Below are 17,677 nucleotides of genomic sequence, written 5' to 3'. Positions count from 1 at the left end.
GTAGGCATGAGGTTCCTATTGGTGCAACGGTGTCCGGAGCTGTCATCGCTAGAGAGGTTTACGATTTTCTCGCCACCTTGGCTGCTGCCTACCCTGGATCCGCGGCTGATTGATGGGTGACCCCAGTGTCATGGCCAGTCTTTGTCAGCGCGGTGTTGCAGTGTCGTGTTTGGAGTGTTCATTTGTGTTGCTTTGTGATCTCTTGTGTTGTTGTTCGGGTCTCTAATAGTCTTGGTTGTGGGTGTGTGTGGGTCTATTGTTGGTGTGGCTTGGCCCTGGCATTGTAGGTTTTCGCCTGATTTTCTCCTAAAAATCAGACACTCTCTTCTTAAATAATGAATGAGGTAAAGCTTTTGCCTCCTTTAAAAAAATTAAAGTTGGACGTGTGTGTTATTACTAGTTCATACAATTTACAAGCTGACGCCGTTCTGTAGCATCCCAAAAATTATATTACAGAGTAGTTTTGTATTCATGCATATTTCTTCGTGTCAACAACATGTGAAAGGTTTCAATTTTCTGAAATATTTAAAAGTTGGTTTTCTTTAACATATGCTCCCATGCAGCGATTTACTGGGGCGGGCGCTCCCGCTCAGGTTTACTCCTCCTGCTTCACCATCTACCCCGCCCGGATGCACGCAAGACGCGGCACCGTCAGGGGTGGGATGACACTCTTCTATTGTTGTAAGTCGCCCTCGTTGAGGCGGAGGCATGCTTTGCTTGCACTGCTGTTGCGATTGACGGTGTCGCTCGGCCGACGCGTCCCGCCGAGACGCACCCGTTCGAGGGAAGCACCGCCCGTACGAGTGGTCTGCAACCGCGTGCACACCCCCACCGAGGCGCTCGGTCCTGGGGCACTCCTATGGTCAGCTCATTTCTTGCCTCCCGCCATGTCGGGCGGAAATCAAGGTGAAACACATGCGCCCCCTACCTGGTGCGCTAGGCATCGCGTGGTGCGGGAACGCGTACACCGGGGGTGACAACCACACTTGTTTTTGTTTGGAAAAGGGGATGAGGTGCAACAACCTTGATCCCTACATCATGAACACATAACCGATGATTTTTACCTAGGCTCGGGCCACGTGACGCTCAAAACCCTACCTCATGCTCACCTGGATTGATTGAGGTAGTCTCAAATTGCACTTTTCGAGGCACTCTCGAGGACTAGCTCCTTGGCCTCCCGGGCTTAGCTCTCTTTCTATCTCTCTCTCTCTCTCTCTCTTTCTTTCTTTCTTTCAAGCTATGGCCCACACAGGCTATGGCTCACACAGATGACCACTCCTTAGCAACTCACCATTTGATCAACATCCTGATATATTGTCAATCTCCTCCTTTTATAGCTCAAGGGGGATACCACATGGGGAAACTTGTATGCGTGCCACCTAAACTAAACATGTGGTGGCTGGCGGTGGAGGTGGCAAACAAGCAACCTAGCTTTCCAGCATGCGTGGCTCCTGGTCAGCGCTGATGGGACGTCCAACTTCGTCTTGTCGCCCTGCTTCCGGGTGTAGGGGGCAGGGTGAACTGCTCCTGACATTTGGTGAATGCCCCTTCTACGGCCTCAGGGCGCACCGGCGAGTGTCGGTCATGCGGTTCCGGGGTGGACAAGTCCAAGCACCCCAAGAATGTTACCGGCGGAGCGAGCAAGGCATCCATCCCATGCCGCGGACCACCGGGGGCGCCTCCATGTGGAGTCTTCTCGTTCAACGAGCACCCGGAAAGGCTTGTTGGGCCAAAGTTCCTTGCAGTGCAGGAATGTGTCTATACCATGGCAAGGGTTCCTGGGGCGTCCACTGTGAACGATTCGCGGATCTGAGGGAGGACACTAAGGTGAGCTCGTCAAATATGTTTGAGGCTATGGCCTAAGACATCCTAAGACATCTTCGAGAATCTCTATCGTAGGAGTTTCCATGCTTCCTTCTTGCCCCGGCCTTCTCATCTGGCATTGCCACCTTGAAGATGTAGATCTTGTATGCCTCCACGCTCCTCGTGGAGCGATCTGGATGAAGGAGTCTGGCGATTAGGGAAGGCATTTATACACGATGCGCCACTTAATGTCATGTCTTCTTCCCCGGCAGGGCATACTGGGTGCGCCATGCCTTATCGCCTCGTACAGTGAAGTCACCCACACATCCAGCTCAGTGGGAACCCCCTTTTCCAATGAGTTCTCAGAGCTGACAATATATGTCTTCGTGATCCTCATCCTCAAGCATGATAAAACCTATTGACCATCTCAAAGTTATTGCTTGCAGGTGACGAAATATGTCATGTCCTTTGGACCTAGGGCTTGTTACATGATGCACAAGGCAGAGGAATTGAGTTTACTACCAACGACTTCAATATCTTCGAGTCAAGTTGCCCAAATTATGTGCCCTGTATCCTTGAGAAATAATTCTCCATAGTTCATTGGAAGAGCTACAAATATGAGACCTCATTTCAAATTGTCAATTATAAAAAGGTAAAGTATCTAACTTGGAAGGTTGGCCTTGGTGAACTATAGGAGGTGAGGGATAGGTGGATTCGGTGAATACCACATCAGTGGAGATACCGCATGAGTATCCGTCTATTGTCGTCAAAGATTCATGCGAATCTACTTATTTTTAGTTGGCTGTCTCATATCCTAGGGACTGTAACTTGCCAACCTTTCTTTCGAAGGGACTTGTCCAATTGTTTGATATGAATTATAATGGAAAGGTATTTCAACCGACCCATTATCTTTTTGACTCGTCTTCACCTTCAACCACCTCATCTCCAACGGTTTTGTTGGTTGCCTCGGTATACCCGGTGAGAGGTTTAGTCACTACGAGAGCGACTAGTGGAGTAGATTCGGTGGTAGTATTAGGGGTTTGAGTTCAAAGGAGTTGCTTCATCATGTCACACAATTCTTTCATTTGACTAGTCATAGATGACTCAAGTGAGAGCATTTGGCCCGACAAGGATGACTCCAATTTCTTGATGTCATCCATGGAGGCCTGATGGTGCTCCGGTGATGGCGCCAGACAATCTTGCTGAGCGTTGTTGTGGAAGCGGTTGAGAAATCCCAAGAGGAATGTGTGATGAGCACATCAACAAGTTTTCCCTCAGTACGAAACCAAGGTTTAATCGACCAGTAGGAGAAAGGAGTGACTTCTGAAGGTGTTGCTGGCTGACTAGTGGCAGGGCGCACTACCAACGTCAACAACAACGTGGAACCTGCACACAAGACAACCAAAGTTCTTTGTCCCAACTTGCAGTGAGGTTGTCAATCTCACCGGTTTGTTGAATACAAAGGATTATACGTATCGAGTGGAAAGAGATGTTTGCAGAAAGTGAACAGAACAAGATTGCAGTAGATGAATTTATCAGTGTAAAGGAAACAGGACCGGGGTCCATAGTTCACTAGAGGTGTCTCTCCATAAAGATAAATAGCATGTTGGGTGAATAAATTACAGATGAGAAATTGACAGAATATCAACCATACATGACAAGATGATTACTATGAGATTTGATTGGGCATTACAACATAATACATAGACCGTAATCCAACTGCGTCTATGACTAATAATCTACCTTCCGGTTATCGTCCGAACCCCTTTCTGTATTAAGTTGCAAGCAACAGGTTATCGCATTAAGCAATGTGTGTAAAGTAAACAATAGAATTACCCTTGGATAAAACATTGTTGTTTTCTTCCTAGTAGAAACAACACATCTACAATCTTAGAAGTTATTGTCACTCTCCCAGAAAACTAGAGGCATGAACCTACTATCGAGCATAAATACCCCCTCTTGGAGTCACAAGCATCTACTTGGCTAGACTATCCACTAGCAACAGAGAGCATGCAAGATCACAAATAACATATGACATGAATATATAATCGACCTCAACATAGTATACAATATTCATCGGATCCCAGCAAACACAACATGTAGGATTACATAATATTCATCAAGATCATCTTTATGTACCGCTACATGTAGTATTTGTTGGGATCCGATGAATATGGAATACTATGTTGAGATCGATTATATATACTTGTCAATGTTATTTGTGATCTTGCATGCTCTCCGTTGCTAGTAGATACTCTGGCCAATTAAATGTTTGTGACTCCAAGAGGGAGTATTTATGCTCGATAGTGGGTTCATGCCTCTAATTTTCTGGAATAGTGATAATAACTTCTAAGATTGTAGATGTGTTGTTGCAACTAGGGAGAAAACAAAAATATTTTATCCGAGGGTAATTCTATTGTTTAGTTTACACACATTGCTTAATGCGATAATCTGTTGCTTGCAACTTAACACTGGAAGGGTTCGGACGATAACCGGAAGGTGGATTATTAGTCATACACGCAGTTGGATTACGGTCTATGTATTATGTTGTAATGCCCAAACGAATCTCATAATAATCATCTTATCATGTATGGTCTTTATTCTGTCAATTTCCCAGTTGTCATTTGTTCACCCAACATGTTATTTATCTTTATGGAGAGACACATCTAGTGAACTGTGGCTCCCGGTCCTTTCTTTTACACCGATACAATCATCCTATTCTTTTTACTTACTGCAAGCATTATTCTCTTTAATTCCACTGCAAACAATCATCATCGTTTTTCCACACTATACGTCTAATCCTTTGTGTTTAGCAAAACCGGTGAGATTGACAACCTCACTGTAAGTTGGGGCAAAGTATTTTGGTTGTGTTGTGTCCAGGTTCCACGTTGTTGCTGACGTCGGTAGTGCACCCTGCCACAAGTCAGCTAGCAACACCTTCAGAAATCACGCCTTTATCCTACTGGTCGATTAAACCTTGGTTTCTTACTGAGAGAAAACTTGCTATTGTGATCATCATACCTTCCTCTTGGGGTTCCCCAACACTGTGCAATCTGCACTCATCAACAAGTAAACAAGATACAAGAAGTAAAGGTGGTAAAGGATAGAGGTAACAGAAGGTGAAGCACATAGAGACACAATGGTTAATTACTGTAGTTCCATCATTTTGAGGGGGGAGTACGTCTACATTAGAGGGGTGTGATGCCACGAAGGCCAACAAACGCACAAAGTCCTCACCTTATTCTCCGGTGAACATGCCACAAAGGTTAGCTCACTCCCCACTAAGCGGTGACCTTCAAGGTGGCAACCGAAACCTTTACACAAGGTAGGGGAAATCTCCACAAATCATGGAGGCTCCCAACGATGACAACGAAGATCTTAAGACACAAAGCAAGCTTTGGGGCGATCTCTTGTTTCTAGGGCACCAAGGCACAACTAAGAACAACGAGATCCATAATGGATTGCAAGGGGAAATCGAATTCCTTTGGTGGGTGTGCACATCTAGGTCATCCCTACGCACCAATCCTTCAAGTATTAAGAGATATGAGTGGGTATGTAGGGAGATCTAGTGCAATTAAGCTCAAGGTATTGATGGTGGAGAGAGAGTCAAGAGGTAGGTCTCCATGGAAAAGAAAACCCTATTTATATGGGATCTAAAAGATCCCACCGTTATGCACCCTTTTTGGAACGAAACTTCGGCAAGGCCAAAAGCTATCCAACAGCTACCCCGGGTGAAGGTTATGAGCGGTAGTAGGGCGGAAGTTCTAGTGGTCGGAACTTCCGATCTACTACCAGCCCAACCTCCGGAAACTGCACATACCTTGCAGTACAGAGGCAGAGACGAGAAACCCATTTCCAAAGGTTGCAACGGGGGTAGGGCGGAAGTTTTGATGGCCAGAACTTCCGGCTTACTTCCAGGTCGTAACTTTCAGCCTTCCACACCTCCGAGAAAACTTGCAAAACATCCAGAGGGAGAGTGAAAACTTGAAGCATAGGAAGGTTGTGAAGATGTGAAATTTGGTTTATGCACAAGATAAACAGGGAACCACATTGCCTTCCATCAAGATCACTACAACCCACACACACTATAAAAAAACTAGGGGGCGACTACGGCCACTACTCCTTCTTTGAAGCGTCCAACACCATCGTGTGCAATAAAACAAATGTACCTAGGGCAATTAGCACATGGTAAAACCTTTCTAGTGTTGACATCAACACACAAAACCCATTTGGGTATGGAAATTATCTTTAAAACATATGGAGGAAGGATGTAATCCCACTCGGTCCTTGGAATGCCCGGGTAGTAGAAGAAGGTACGCTCCCAAGTCCTCCCCCCATCTAGAAGCGGCTCCACACCATGATATCTGGATCATCGCAGGATAGCAGAATTCACTCCACACACCGCAGCCTTAGGTCATTTCGTAGATTTCCCCTAGAGGAATAAGAAAAAGCAATAAAGGCCTAGGTGTGGACGGATGCCCCGATAGCCCTCGCAGAAGGCAGAAAAATCTAATATTTACGTAATAATGCAGGAGTAAGGTGGTGGAGTTGGATCACATTCCAGAGAAGGGGTTGTTGCATGAAACAACAAGTAGGGGCAGTGAAACTTCGCTCGAATAAGGGCACAAACAAGACGTGCTCATTCACTTGCGACTGTGGTATCAGCTCCCCTGTGCACCTCCATCCCATCTCACCTGAGATGGGCTGCCTCGGGCATCTATTCTACAGCCTCACCCTACCGCTGCCAGTTCGATGGTGCTTGTCCGCCATTCAGGTCCAACAAAATATGGAAGGCGCACTTCAAGGCAAAGTTTCGGTATTTCGCCTAGCTGGTGTTCCATGGGAAGATCCCCAAAATCAACATCATAGCTCGCACGGGATGACCACATGGCCCCATGTTCAAGCTTCGCAGGATTCATCTAAATACCATGCAACACCTATTGCTAGAGTGCATCATCCCAATGCCGGTTAGGGAGAAGGTCTTTACTTGGAACAACTCGACCGACATTGACACACCTCCATTAGGGCAAAGCGTGAACAACCGGTGGGATGGATCAATCCCACGTATACCGAGGGAGAAAATGAGGGAAGCAAGGAACACTATCTTTTAAGCCATGTGAGGGACATGGAAGGAGAGGAATGGAATGGTGTCCTCCTGCCGGACTTAGTGTATTACATGGTATGGGAGGAGATCACGCATCGGGCTTACCCTCACATCCAAAACACACGAGACGTAGCGGTTTCGGTTTGGGGGCTTTGTTTCAGGCCATGATGTTTTGTAATAAATCCTAGGACTCGACTAATTCTTGATCAACCTAGCATTAAGGCAATTCTGGGTCAGATTACATCATTTAATTTCCTCCTTGAAATAGGCTTTCGCCCTGCTATATTAATATAGCAACCAACAAACCGATACAAGATTGAGACCACCGCTGGGGCAAGCAGCACATCAAAGCCCAAGAGAAAAAAATAAGAAGAAAAAAAGAAAGCAATTTTGACCAAGTCGGATCGACGAAAACGCTAATGATCCACCACCGTTGCGCCCTCCGGAGAACTCCCACCACGATCTTAGCCCTCTGAAGCGCCGCATACCTAAGCAACACCTTCAAGAAGGGATACGACGATGACGACGCTGCTGCCCGGACAAATCCTAGGGTTTCCCCCGGTATGCGGGAGGGGTGTGGGGAGGGGAACCCGGCGCCCTTCAAGAAGGAATGGTGGCGTCCGTGGGCGTCACCGCGTCGGTGTCGGACATCCGACAAGGATTTCTCCCAACCCCCAAAGAACCACGACCCCGGATGCTCCATCGCGCTCCGCCAACCTCACCACCCACCAGCTCGCGAAACCACGGTCTTGGAGTCACTACCGCCGTCTCACCGTGGTCAAGCAACAACGACAGATAGAAACGAGAAGAGACAACCAGGGCCAAGAGGCGGCTGAACAGCGGCCACGTGGGAGGGAACAACCTCCACCGTCACCTGCGGTAACCAACCGGACGGAGCTACACGAGCAAACCAGGCCCCTACTGGCCCGGCCGAGCCCGGCGGGCTCGTGAAGCTCCCATGGCCACGCTGCAGTCAGCGCGCCGCCGTCTAGAGCCCCCGCAGCACGAGCCGCTCCGTCACTCGCCGAAGACACCACATGGAAGCATGTACCTACCTCGCCTAGGCCCAGATCCGAGTCGGGAGAGCGCCGCCGCCAGCTTCCTTGTCGCCGCGCCGCCGCCACCAGGCCACCCAACACCGCGCCGCCACCGAAACACAGACGACCTAGGAGCACCACCGCCTGCCCGCCAGCCCCGCCTGGAGAGGGAACGCGCCGGGTAGAGAAGTGGCCGCCGCCGCCGACACCGCCCGGGCTTTGCCCGGCGACGGCGACGGGGGAATGGCGGAGGGGGAGGGTGGACGGGGGCTAGGGTTGGGGCGCCCTGGAGTCGCCCGCGGGGGGAGCGACACGAGGACGAGGCGTGTTTTCTTCCCTCCGTCATCACATCATTCAATTTCATGTGCAATTTATATGCAGCTGGGAAATTTGAGCTGCAATTGCAACCTCACGTGCAATCCTAAGGGGACTTCGACCGAGCTCTAACTTAACTCTGGTCAAACTGGAACTAGCAAAACAATTTGTATTTTTTAAGAAAATAACTCTGTACATGAACCTCTAATATATCTGATCAAATCAGCATATCGACCGCCTTTTCCCTTAAAAAATAATCAATTGCTAGTATCTTGCAGTAAATGTGTCCGCTGATTTCCTTTAAGAAATTTATGTGCAAACTCTTTGGCCTTATTAAGAAGCGCGGGATGATGCAGGCATTACAGGTAAAAAAAACCGCTTTCTTACGGAGACCACTTGAGCGATGGTTCGATATGATTCAAGCAAAGCAATCATTCATCTTCGATGCTACTTTAGTAATGCGGGAGGGCGGATCTGTTGATTCAGTCATGCATGTTGATTGTTCATCACAATTCGTTATGTGAATATATAGTCGATGGTGATGACCGAGTCACATACACATGCATACAGACATCAAATGTGCTAAGGAGGAAAGAAATGAATGGCTGTCTTTGTTTCAGAGCATAATTCTGAACCATGAACCGAGGAACGGAAAGAGGGCGACGAGCAGGCGCATGAACAGGGGCGACTGCCTGTACCTCGCAGCTGCAGCTGCTCTGCTTCTTGGTCTCCTCCTTTCTGGCTGTGGCCTCCTCCTACTCATTGATCTCGCCGCACCACCAGTAGCAGCAGCAGAAGCTTTATCCGCCGCGGGCGACGCTCCTGCACTCCGCCTGCTGCTGCCGCTGCTGCGGTACTGGACGTCGTTGCCGGCGTCGAGCTCGTCCCATCCTCCAAAACCAGCACTGCTGCCGCTACCGTAGCTGCTGCTGGCACTGTCAGTATTATCTGAATCCACCGTTGGTTCTGCATCTTCAGACTTGCCACCCTTGGCCCATGGCTGCTGCTGTTGGCTCCTGCTGCTATCTTTATACTTGGCCGAGGAGGTGTTGCTGTATTCTTCTTGTTCGGGTTCCTCCCAGCCGCTGCTTCTGTAATCGGAATAATAGTCGTCATCGTACTCCTCTTGGTTACGGCGGCCCCAAGATGATGTGTTGGAGAAGGCGCGGATGGCCAAGGAGACGGCAGACTGGGCGAGCGGGATGGCCATGGCCATCAGGAACGCCTGCGGCCCCGAGGCCGCCAGCATGGACACCAGAACCACCGGGAGCACGTACCCGTACGCCCGCGACGCCTGCGCGATCATTCAGTTGTGCGATTCTCAACACGTCTCATTGGAATGGTTAACACTCTAGCTAGAGCAGGAGAAAGCAGCTAGGTTGATACCTTGGTGAACCATGGCTCGTCGAACGCCTGGCCCCAGCTCGCAGACCCGCCACCAAACGAGAAGCCCTCCTCCTCGTCCTCCTCGAATTCTTCGTCGTTGTCGTCGAACTGGGCCTCGTCGGACCACCACCTCCGCCGGCTTCCGGTGGACTGCTCGGCGTTGGAGGAGAAGCGCCTGCTGCTGCTTCTGCTCCTTGTGCTGCTGCTGTTGGATGAGCCGAGCCCAATGCCAGGGAGGGAATAGTTGGAGAACCTGCGAGGTTTGGCTGCGGACGTCACTCCTCCGACTACTAGGAGCCACCGTGGCAGCAGCAGCACCGGCGGCGGCGCCATTTCATCTCGACTAAGGGGGAAGGGGGGGAGGGAGGGACTGGCGACTGGCACCAAAACTAGCCACGACAACCTCCTCCAGCCTCCAGGAGTGAGGAAGTGGATAACTCTCACTCTTTTCTTCTTTCCTCTCCAAGGAGCTCTGCTCTTCCTTGCGTTTACCTTTCTTTTTTGGAAAATTATAACGAGAGAACTCTTATGGATGGTAAATGTCATCAAAACAAGTTAGAATAAGCTGCTACGTGGCAATTTTTGTTGGTTCAAAACCGTTCGCTCTGGACGTGTATGGCAAATGTCATCAGGAGCACTGCTTGAGTGCTCCTCCCTAAAAAAAAATTCTAATTTAGGCCTGCCAAAAACCATATCAACCCATGTATACCCGTTTGTATATATACAATATTATACATCGCATTAAAAAAAAAGATCACGTGACCAGGTAACCATCTCAGTTGCCTAACTATGTGTCCACGTCGACGTGCATGCGTGGTTTTGAAACCTGTATCTGCTTGGATCCGATGATGGCCGAATGATGGAAGTGCTACCCGGCACAGAGGGTACCCTCTGTTCCCGATGAGGCTAGGGTTAGGGTCTCCACTCGATCCTATTGAGGTGTTGGGACGGTCAGGTTTTCCTACTCGTGCGCATGGGCTTGTTCCTCCACATCGATCAACCTCACACACGCACCTGATCGTACTAATACGCTATACGTACAGAAATTATTCGTACAAGACAACATGGGCCATACGTACATGTTAGATTTTTTAATTCTATGACCATGCCCCCGTTTACGAAGGAGTATGGGAAGATCTCCACCGCCCAGTTTTTTCTCGAGGCAAGAGTTTTGCCAAGGGGAGCACCGGAGCAGAAGTGTGTCATCAAAACAAGTTAGACTAAGCTGGTACGTGGCAATTTTTAGTGGTAGTACAACTAAAAAAACACATGAAAGCTTCGTGGTGGACAACTGGACATACTAGTCATCTTGATCATCAATCACAAGGCAAACATAACATATATATACACTTAAAACTGAATTTCGCAACTGCCAACATTTTAGTCAACTTCATCAACTGCATCTCTGTCTGCCTGACTCACACATCTGCTATCTAGCTTAAGCTTCCTCCCCTAACTAACACTAAGTTTAGCTTCAGATCTCGATCTCTTAATGCTTGCTAATACAATTTGCCATTCTCAGCTCCACATAGACATGCATGCCTTGCCTTCCCTCTCCTGCTGCTGCTGCCGCCTGCCTCCTGCCTCCTCCATCCTCCTAATTGTCACTAACTTACAGCTCCAACACCACAACTGCAAATTAATCAACCAAACACAGCATCAATATCACACTGGCTACTTGATGGATTAGCATGTCAAATTCATAAATTAATTACTCATCTAGCATGTACATGTACATAAGTTAGGTTGAGATACTCACAGTCTGAATCCGTGGTGATCCACTGTGCCATCCGGCTGCATGCCTGCGACGATGATGAGCTCTTCTGGCTCACCGATGACAACCTCGACACGTAATTCCTCGACGGGGTGTGCAGCTGCTCCGTTGTCGTCCTTGCAGCTGGCGCAGATGCGAACGACACTGGCGAGTAGAGCACCGACGATGATGCCACCGACGAGCAGCTGCCTGCCTCCCACTTGAAGCTCAGCTTGCCAGAGCTCGCCTCATCACACTTCGTTCCACCACCATCCCTACCCGGGAAGCTCAGAACCTGCTGAAATAAGTAAATCCAGTTAGCTTATAAGAAACATTCCTATCTGGATCGACAAATTTTCAAAAGAAGATGTACAATGTCCAAAACTTAGGAAAACAGCTCGAGCGCATAATATTTACCTTCCATTTCTTTCCACTGGCGCTGGTGCTGAGAGGCCTGACCTGAGAGGCCCACCTCAAGAGCTCCTTCACCCGAGCGACCGCCTTCTTCCCGTCGAGCCTGTGCACAATCTTCTTCACCGCACCGTCGACAATGCCGTTCTCATTGAAGATGGGCAGGACCTTGCAACCAACCACTACAGCGCCCGCAGGGTCGGCAATGTGCACCATTCTTCTTCTCAGGTTCAGATGATGAAGCTAACTAGCAGGTACAACAACAAATAGCTTACTCCCACATATGCATAGCCTTTATATACAGGGATTCACTCCAAACTAAGCGACAAAACAGGTCGTCAGGGAAGGCATTGAAACAACTAATCATCGCACAAGATCAAACGTGGGCCATCAGATCTCTCCAGTCACAACCAAGCTGCTGAATTGGATCTTGGTCCTTGATTTCCAAATCGGACGGTCTGCTCCGATTGATATTTTGCTCCCAACTTGCAACTGCAACCAATCCAGATCCACTTTGATATCATCAAAGAGAAGAGATTAAATAGTAAGTGACATCTACTATCATATAATTGTAGCAACATGATGCGCGGAGCCAATGGGGAGCGCCTTGCTAAGCTGGAATTAGCACTAGTTAACAGCACATGTGGAAATAGAATAATATCACAATGCATGTTCTGGCTGTAGCCAAATACAGGAATCTTGATTAGGTACATGCGGTTGGGGTCAAAGTACAGAGTTGAACACTACTACCAGACCAGCATCTAGATCTCTTCAGCCAACTTGCTTGATTGTTTTAGTGCGAGGATTAGATCTTAGCTGTGTCATCAGTCATCACGCATGAAGTGTCATTGATTATTGGTCTAAGGGGGGCAAAGACATATGAGATTAGATAGATTAAGCGAGCAAATGACATGGACACGTATGATTAGCTCAGAAGTGTGTTGGCCATGTGAAGATGCATGAAAACAGACCCCCTGGGCTACTCCATGTTCCATGTTGGTGCTCTATACTGACATACTGTAGTGTAGGGAGATGGCTGGGTTTTTTTATTGTTTGTGCAGCTCTAGTCTCACTAAGTAAATGATGTGGAGGCTACAAGCCTACAAGGTACCATGCATAATGTGTAGCTACATAGATGAAATGGCATGAAACCAAATGAACCTAAAAATAGCATCAAAAAGGCTGAGGATTGAGACAGATGCATAGAAGTTCAGTATAAGTGATGCGAACAATAACTGCGGATTGATCTTTCCTGGGTGGCTAAAAGTAGATGGTCATTTCTTATAGAAACAGAGCACAACTAGTAATTACATTCTGTTTTACAGTTTTACTCACCACAACCTAATGCTTCAGAGATTTCCGTTGAAGAGCAATGGTCTTAGCAAGAGCTGCAAACAATCCACCCTGTTTTTCGCAGAGGAACATGGTGCCCCATGCCAGCTGAAGAAGTTTGTCCCATTAGTGTTTTTAGGCAGTGGAAATGGCTTTCTGCTGGTATTGACTGTAATTGCAGGGAAACCAATGCAGGACACTTGTCCCCACATGGGCAGCATGATACCCAACAAAATATTATATAAGCTCATTGCCCTCATAAAGAACCAGATCTTCTACAGTTCTCAAAAAGAATAAAAGAATGCTAAGACACGACTGACGTGGACCGAAAAGACTACATTCTGCGGACGACATTCCTAGACATCCAGTTATGGTCACAACATGTTGTGTATTTCAGATGTCATAATAATATGGTGATGATATATATCCTGCTGGTGAAGTGGACACATCTTGCCGCTACTCTCTAATGTTTTGCCCCTTTGAACCTTTGTTCTTTTTATTTCTTCTAAAGCACTAATAGCTTGCAAATGCAAAGTATCCACCACCGAATTATGAGACACGATCCACGTGCCGCACCGTCTTGCTTTGTTGGTTCACTGTATGGTTTCCATCTTCTGTCTACATTTTGTTCAGAGCAGAACTGCTGATTTGAGTTCATGGATTATTCACTTCTCTCTGCACACCCCAGCATATAGCCAGCTCAGTGTTCAAGAGCTGTTCTGAATCTTCAGATTGCAAACAGTTTCCTTTTGTAGAACTTGAGATGGTCAAAACAAATTAAGTTGCATATGCAATGACACCATCGCTTTGTTTGATTCCATTGAATAATAGCAAGTCAGTAACTGTTTACTGTCTGATTCTATGCTCTACCCACGTATGCAACATTAGCGAAAATCTTAGATGCACAAAAGGGAAAATGCAGGATTTTTTTAAGTACTTTTTTTTCTTTTTTTCTTAATCCTAACATATACCGCAGTTGATGTGAATTAAACAAACACTGCACCGTGGTCCTCAATGCACCGAATACGCCGCCCACAAAAGATTCCTTACATGTAGACTCAGAAAATGATGATTATATATAACTCGCCTAGAATGGACTAATATTCTGTCGCACCGCAACTTAATTATCAAGAGAGAGTGTTGTTTCGATGTATTAGATGATACAGTATTATATAGCTCCATGATATGGGACTAAACTATAAAGAAGCTAAGCTACATTAACCTAGTAATAGATGGTGTACTTGTGATTTTCCACAAGAATGATGAAAATAGAAACTACATGTAATAAGAGTTTTCTGAGAAGGAGCTTACTTCAAATGAAGCCACCCAACGCATCACCCAAAAGTACATAGCTGACCAAGAAGAAAACAACTTCCGGTCTCCTTTTCACTTCCTCTAATGTAGAATTTCCTGTTCTACAAGAAAAATGGGAATGGGTTTAAATGCATGAGACCTGAAAGCTGAAACGATAATAACCTTCAAACTAAACCAAATAGGGAAAGTATTTACTATTTTCTTATCAAGAAGTACAACTTGGTCCGAGTTACACAGTAGTATACAGCCAATTTATATGATTACAGAAAATTCTTAGCACCTCCCTAGACACAAACAATCAAATGTCAACACTATCCAGAAAAACTTTAGTATTTACGTGTACAATTGGCTATAGCTAAGGCCACAACCTCAGATTTCAACAAAACTATGGTGTCTGGTTCACGCCTCTTCCTTTTGGCGCATGAGTTCAAGGATGCTAGAAGCTTTCCTTTTTGCACGATCTGTGCCAGTTTCTGACAGTTCCTTCAGTGCATCTTCCCCTCCAGCTGCCTTTGCAGCCATGATTTGCTCAGCATCAGCAGAACAAAGAGACCATAGAATGGCTGCAGCATTCTCCCTATTGCGAGGAGACCCAGTTCGGATGACCTCAACAAGTGGGGGCATTGGCTCTGATTGCGTGATTACAGCCTTGCCATCTGGGTTACCGGCAAGAATTGCCAAAAGAGTGAGTGCCTCATCAATCATTCCCCCGGTAGGATCCACCAGGAAGTTCATGAGATGGACGATGATTCCAGCTTTCACCGCCCGGACCTTATTGCCCTGGTATATGCACAGATTAAAAATTGCCGTTGCTGCATCTTTCTTGCCTCTTGGGCTGCCATCACACAGAAGATTGATGAGTGGAGGTATCGCACCAGCGGCGCCAATAGTTACTTTGTTCTCATCCACAACTGACAGGCTAAATAGTGTGGCTGCTGCATTCTCTCTGGCTTCCATACTCCCGGTTTTCAGCACTTCCACTATCTTAGGGATAGCATTGGAGTCCACGATGCCTGCCTTGTTATTCTCGTGGATGGAGAGATTAAGGAGTGCCGTGACAGCATGTTCTTGCGTTCTTGGATCGGAAGAGGAGAGCAGATTGACGAGCAAGGGAATCGCTCCCGCTTCAGCAATGCATATGCGGTTGTTCACATTTCTCTTTGCGAGCAACCGGATCTCCCCTGCAGCTGCCCGCTGCTCGTCCTGGTTCACACTGCGCAGCCTACTCATCAGCGAGACCAGACCAGCATTGTCATAGTCTGAACTTTTGACCACTTTCTTGTCATGGAAGTTGGCTTTGTTCTTGGGAAGCTCGATACCGTTGGCTTCACACCACTGCGCAATCAGGCTTTTGAGGACAAAGTTTGGGGTGAGGGAAGTATGTGTGAGGGGCAGCTGCATCTTAGGGCAGGTCTTGTGTCCGGAATCAAGCCACTTCTGGATGCAGGATCGTTCGTACGTCTGAAAAGAGAAGACAACGATCATTAGAATGTGCTCGTAGAGGAATGACTGGCAGGGTCGCATAGTAGTAATAATCCAGTAAATGTACCTGGCCGCTAGAGACGATGACGGGGTCTTGCATGAGCTCGAGCGAAATGGGGCATCTGAATTCGTCCGGGATGATGGGAGACCTATGCTTTATAGAGGAAGACCTGCCGCCGGCGAGAGCCTCGGACGCGGGCTCTTGAGTGATCACGCAGTCCTTGAGCCTCTTGAGTAAGGACGACATCTCCTCGACGCACCCATCCGGTTCGCCCCCGCTGGAAATGACCATGTCGTGCAAAGCCACGGACTCTTTCTTCATGTCCGCCATGGTCTCCAGCTGCAGCTTCTCCGAGACCCTCCCCAGGAGCGCGGGGAAACAGGGCTTGTCGCCGGCGAGCGCCCAGGCCAGGTCCCTGGCGAGCTGCGCGTCCGGCGGGTCCGCCGTGGCCCTCGCGGCGGCCCTCTTGAACTGGGAGTGCACGAGCGCGACCTGCTCCTGCACCTCCTCGGGCATGTCGAAGGCGTGGTAGGGAAGCTGGTCTAGCGCCTCCTGGATCTGCCTGTTGACGGCGGCGAAGTCGCGGAGGAGACCGTCCCGGCCTCGCGTGGCCTGCGTGGGGCGGGAATTGGATAAATGGAGGAACCGTCGGAGCCTAACTAGTGGCGCCCGGTGCTAGTAGAAGAATAATGAGGCGGGGGAATTGGAATACCTGGTAGATCTTGCTGCCGTGGTTGACGGAGTGGAGGAGGTCGCGCGCGGCGCGGAGGGCGTCGGCGAGAGGGGTCGAGGAAGCGGGCGCGGGCGCGGAGGACGGGTCGTCGAGAAGCGGGGCGAGGAGGCGGACACGGCGCGCGAGGTCTCCGCAGAGACGGCGCAGGGGGCCCCGCGGCTCCGGGAGCGCGGCGATCTCGGCGGCCACCGTCGCGGCGGCCATGGCGGATGAGGCGAGGTTTCCGTTCCGTTCCGTTTGGGGGGAGAAAGAAAGGTCAATGCAATGGCCGACTACGCTACGCGGTTGCTCAATTACTTCTCTCTCACACAACAAGCTGCGCTGCGCTGCGCCGCAGTGGTACCATCCGATTCAGATCCAAAGGCTCAGACCCGTTCGCGCGGTCAAAATTATCATTTCGGTCTACGTAATGGAAGCGGCCAACCTTCTTCCTCTTTCCCACCATGCATGGTCCTGCCTTCTTCCTTCCTCGCCAATACCTATTGCCTCCCATGGCTTCATGGTGTCAAGTCTATTTATTATTTTTAAACATAAGACGTAAGTGTCCAGCTTTAAATTAATATAGCCCAAACAGCCGAATACAAGGTGCAACCAGTCTACAACACAACGAACATCAAAAGCACTAGATAAACAAGAAAACAGCTTGTTGACGTCGAAAACTCTTCGTGGAGCCACCAAGGAAGAAGCAGCACAGGCTCGAGGATCCACAAGCTGCTTTGAGGGAAGTCATCGTCTACGTCGCAGGTTGGGGGGAGCTGCAACACCAACTATTTCCAATGCCGAAGAGGGATCCCTACCCTCTCGTCCTGGCTCGAAGGACGCCGAACCGTCGGACATCGGATACGCTCCCCTCAGCAAAGGGGTAAGCAAGCCAAAGGCCAACCTGGCCAGAAACCAAACACACCTCACCGAATCTAACGAAGCCACCTGAGTTGGACTGCCGCCGGTCGAAGGAGACGCCATGCAGAAAGCAAACAGAGGCCACGATCGCTCATGAAGAAGGAGA

General features: G+C 48.5%; 2 protein-coding genes across 8 annotated transcripts; both read right to left on the bottom strand.

Moving 5' to 3' along the window:
* Positions 1-8,754: 8,754 nt before the first annotated feature.
* LOC124667898 lies at positions 8,755-9,994 on the bottom strand. The gene is made up of 2 exons (XM_047205134.1): positions 9,646-9,994; positions 8,755-9,553 (listed from the first exon to the last, which is right to left on the bottom strand). The coding sequence occupies exons 1-2, from the start codon at positions 9,976-9,978 to the stop codon at positions 8,876-8,878; spliced, it is 1,011 nt and encodes a 336-aa protein (XP_047061090.1). The 5' UTR covers positions 9,979-9,994; the 3' UTR covers positions 8,755-8,875.
* A 949-nt stretch (positions 9,995-10,943) lies between these two features.
* On the bottom strand, positions 10,944-16,875 carry LOC124684979 (U-box domain-containing protein 12). 7 transcript variants are annotated; one of them, XR_006997243.1, is made up of 7 exons: positions 16,651-16,875; positions 16,005-16,550; positions 14,824-15,916; positions 13,145-14,556; positions 11,816-12,301; positions 11,405-11,696; positions 10,944-11,277 (listed from the first exon to the last, which is right to left on the bottom strand). XR_006997243.1 is itself a non-coding variant. In XM_047219246.1 (3 exons), exons 1-3 carry the CDS (start codon positions 16,873-16,875, stop codon positions 14,855-14,857), a joined length of 1,833 nt encoding a protein of 610 aa, XP_047075202.1. In that variant the 3' UTR covers positions 14,626-14,854. The 7 variants fall into 7 exon arrangements, 1 of the variants encoding a protein (XP_047075202.1); XR_006997244.1 differs by having other exon boundaries at positions 11,816-13,249; positions 14,453-14,556; XR_006997245.1 differs by having other exon boundaries at positions 14,453-14,556.
* Between the last annotated feature and the right edge of the window lie 802 nt (positions 16,876-17,677).

This window comes from Lolium rigidum, chromosome 1, assembly GCF_022539505.1.
Source record: "Lolium rigidum isolate FL_2022 chromosome 1, APGP_CSIRO_Lrig_0.1, whole genome shotgun sequence".
NCBI classification, from domain to species: Eukaryota; Viridiplantae; Streptophyta; class Magnoliopsida; order Poales; family Poaceae; genus Lolium; species Lolium rigidum.
This window is presented reverse-complemented; position numbering and strand designations above follow the sequence as displayed.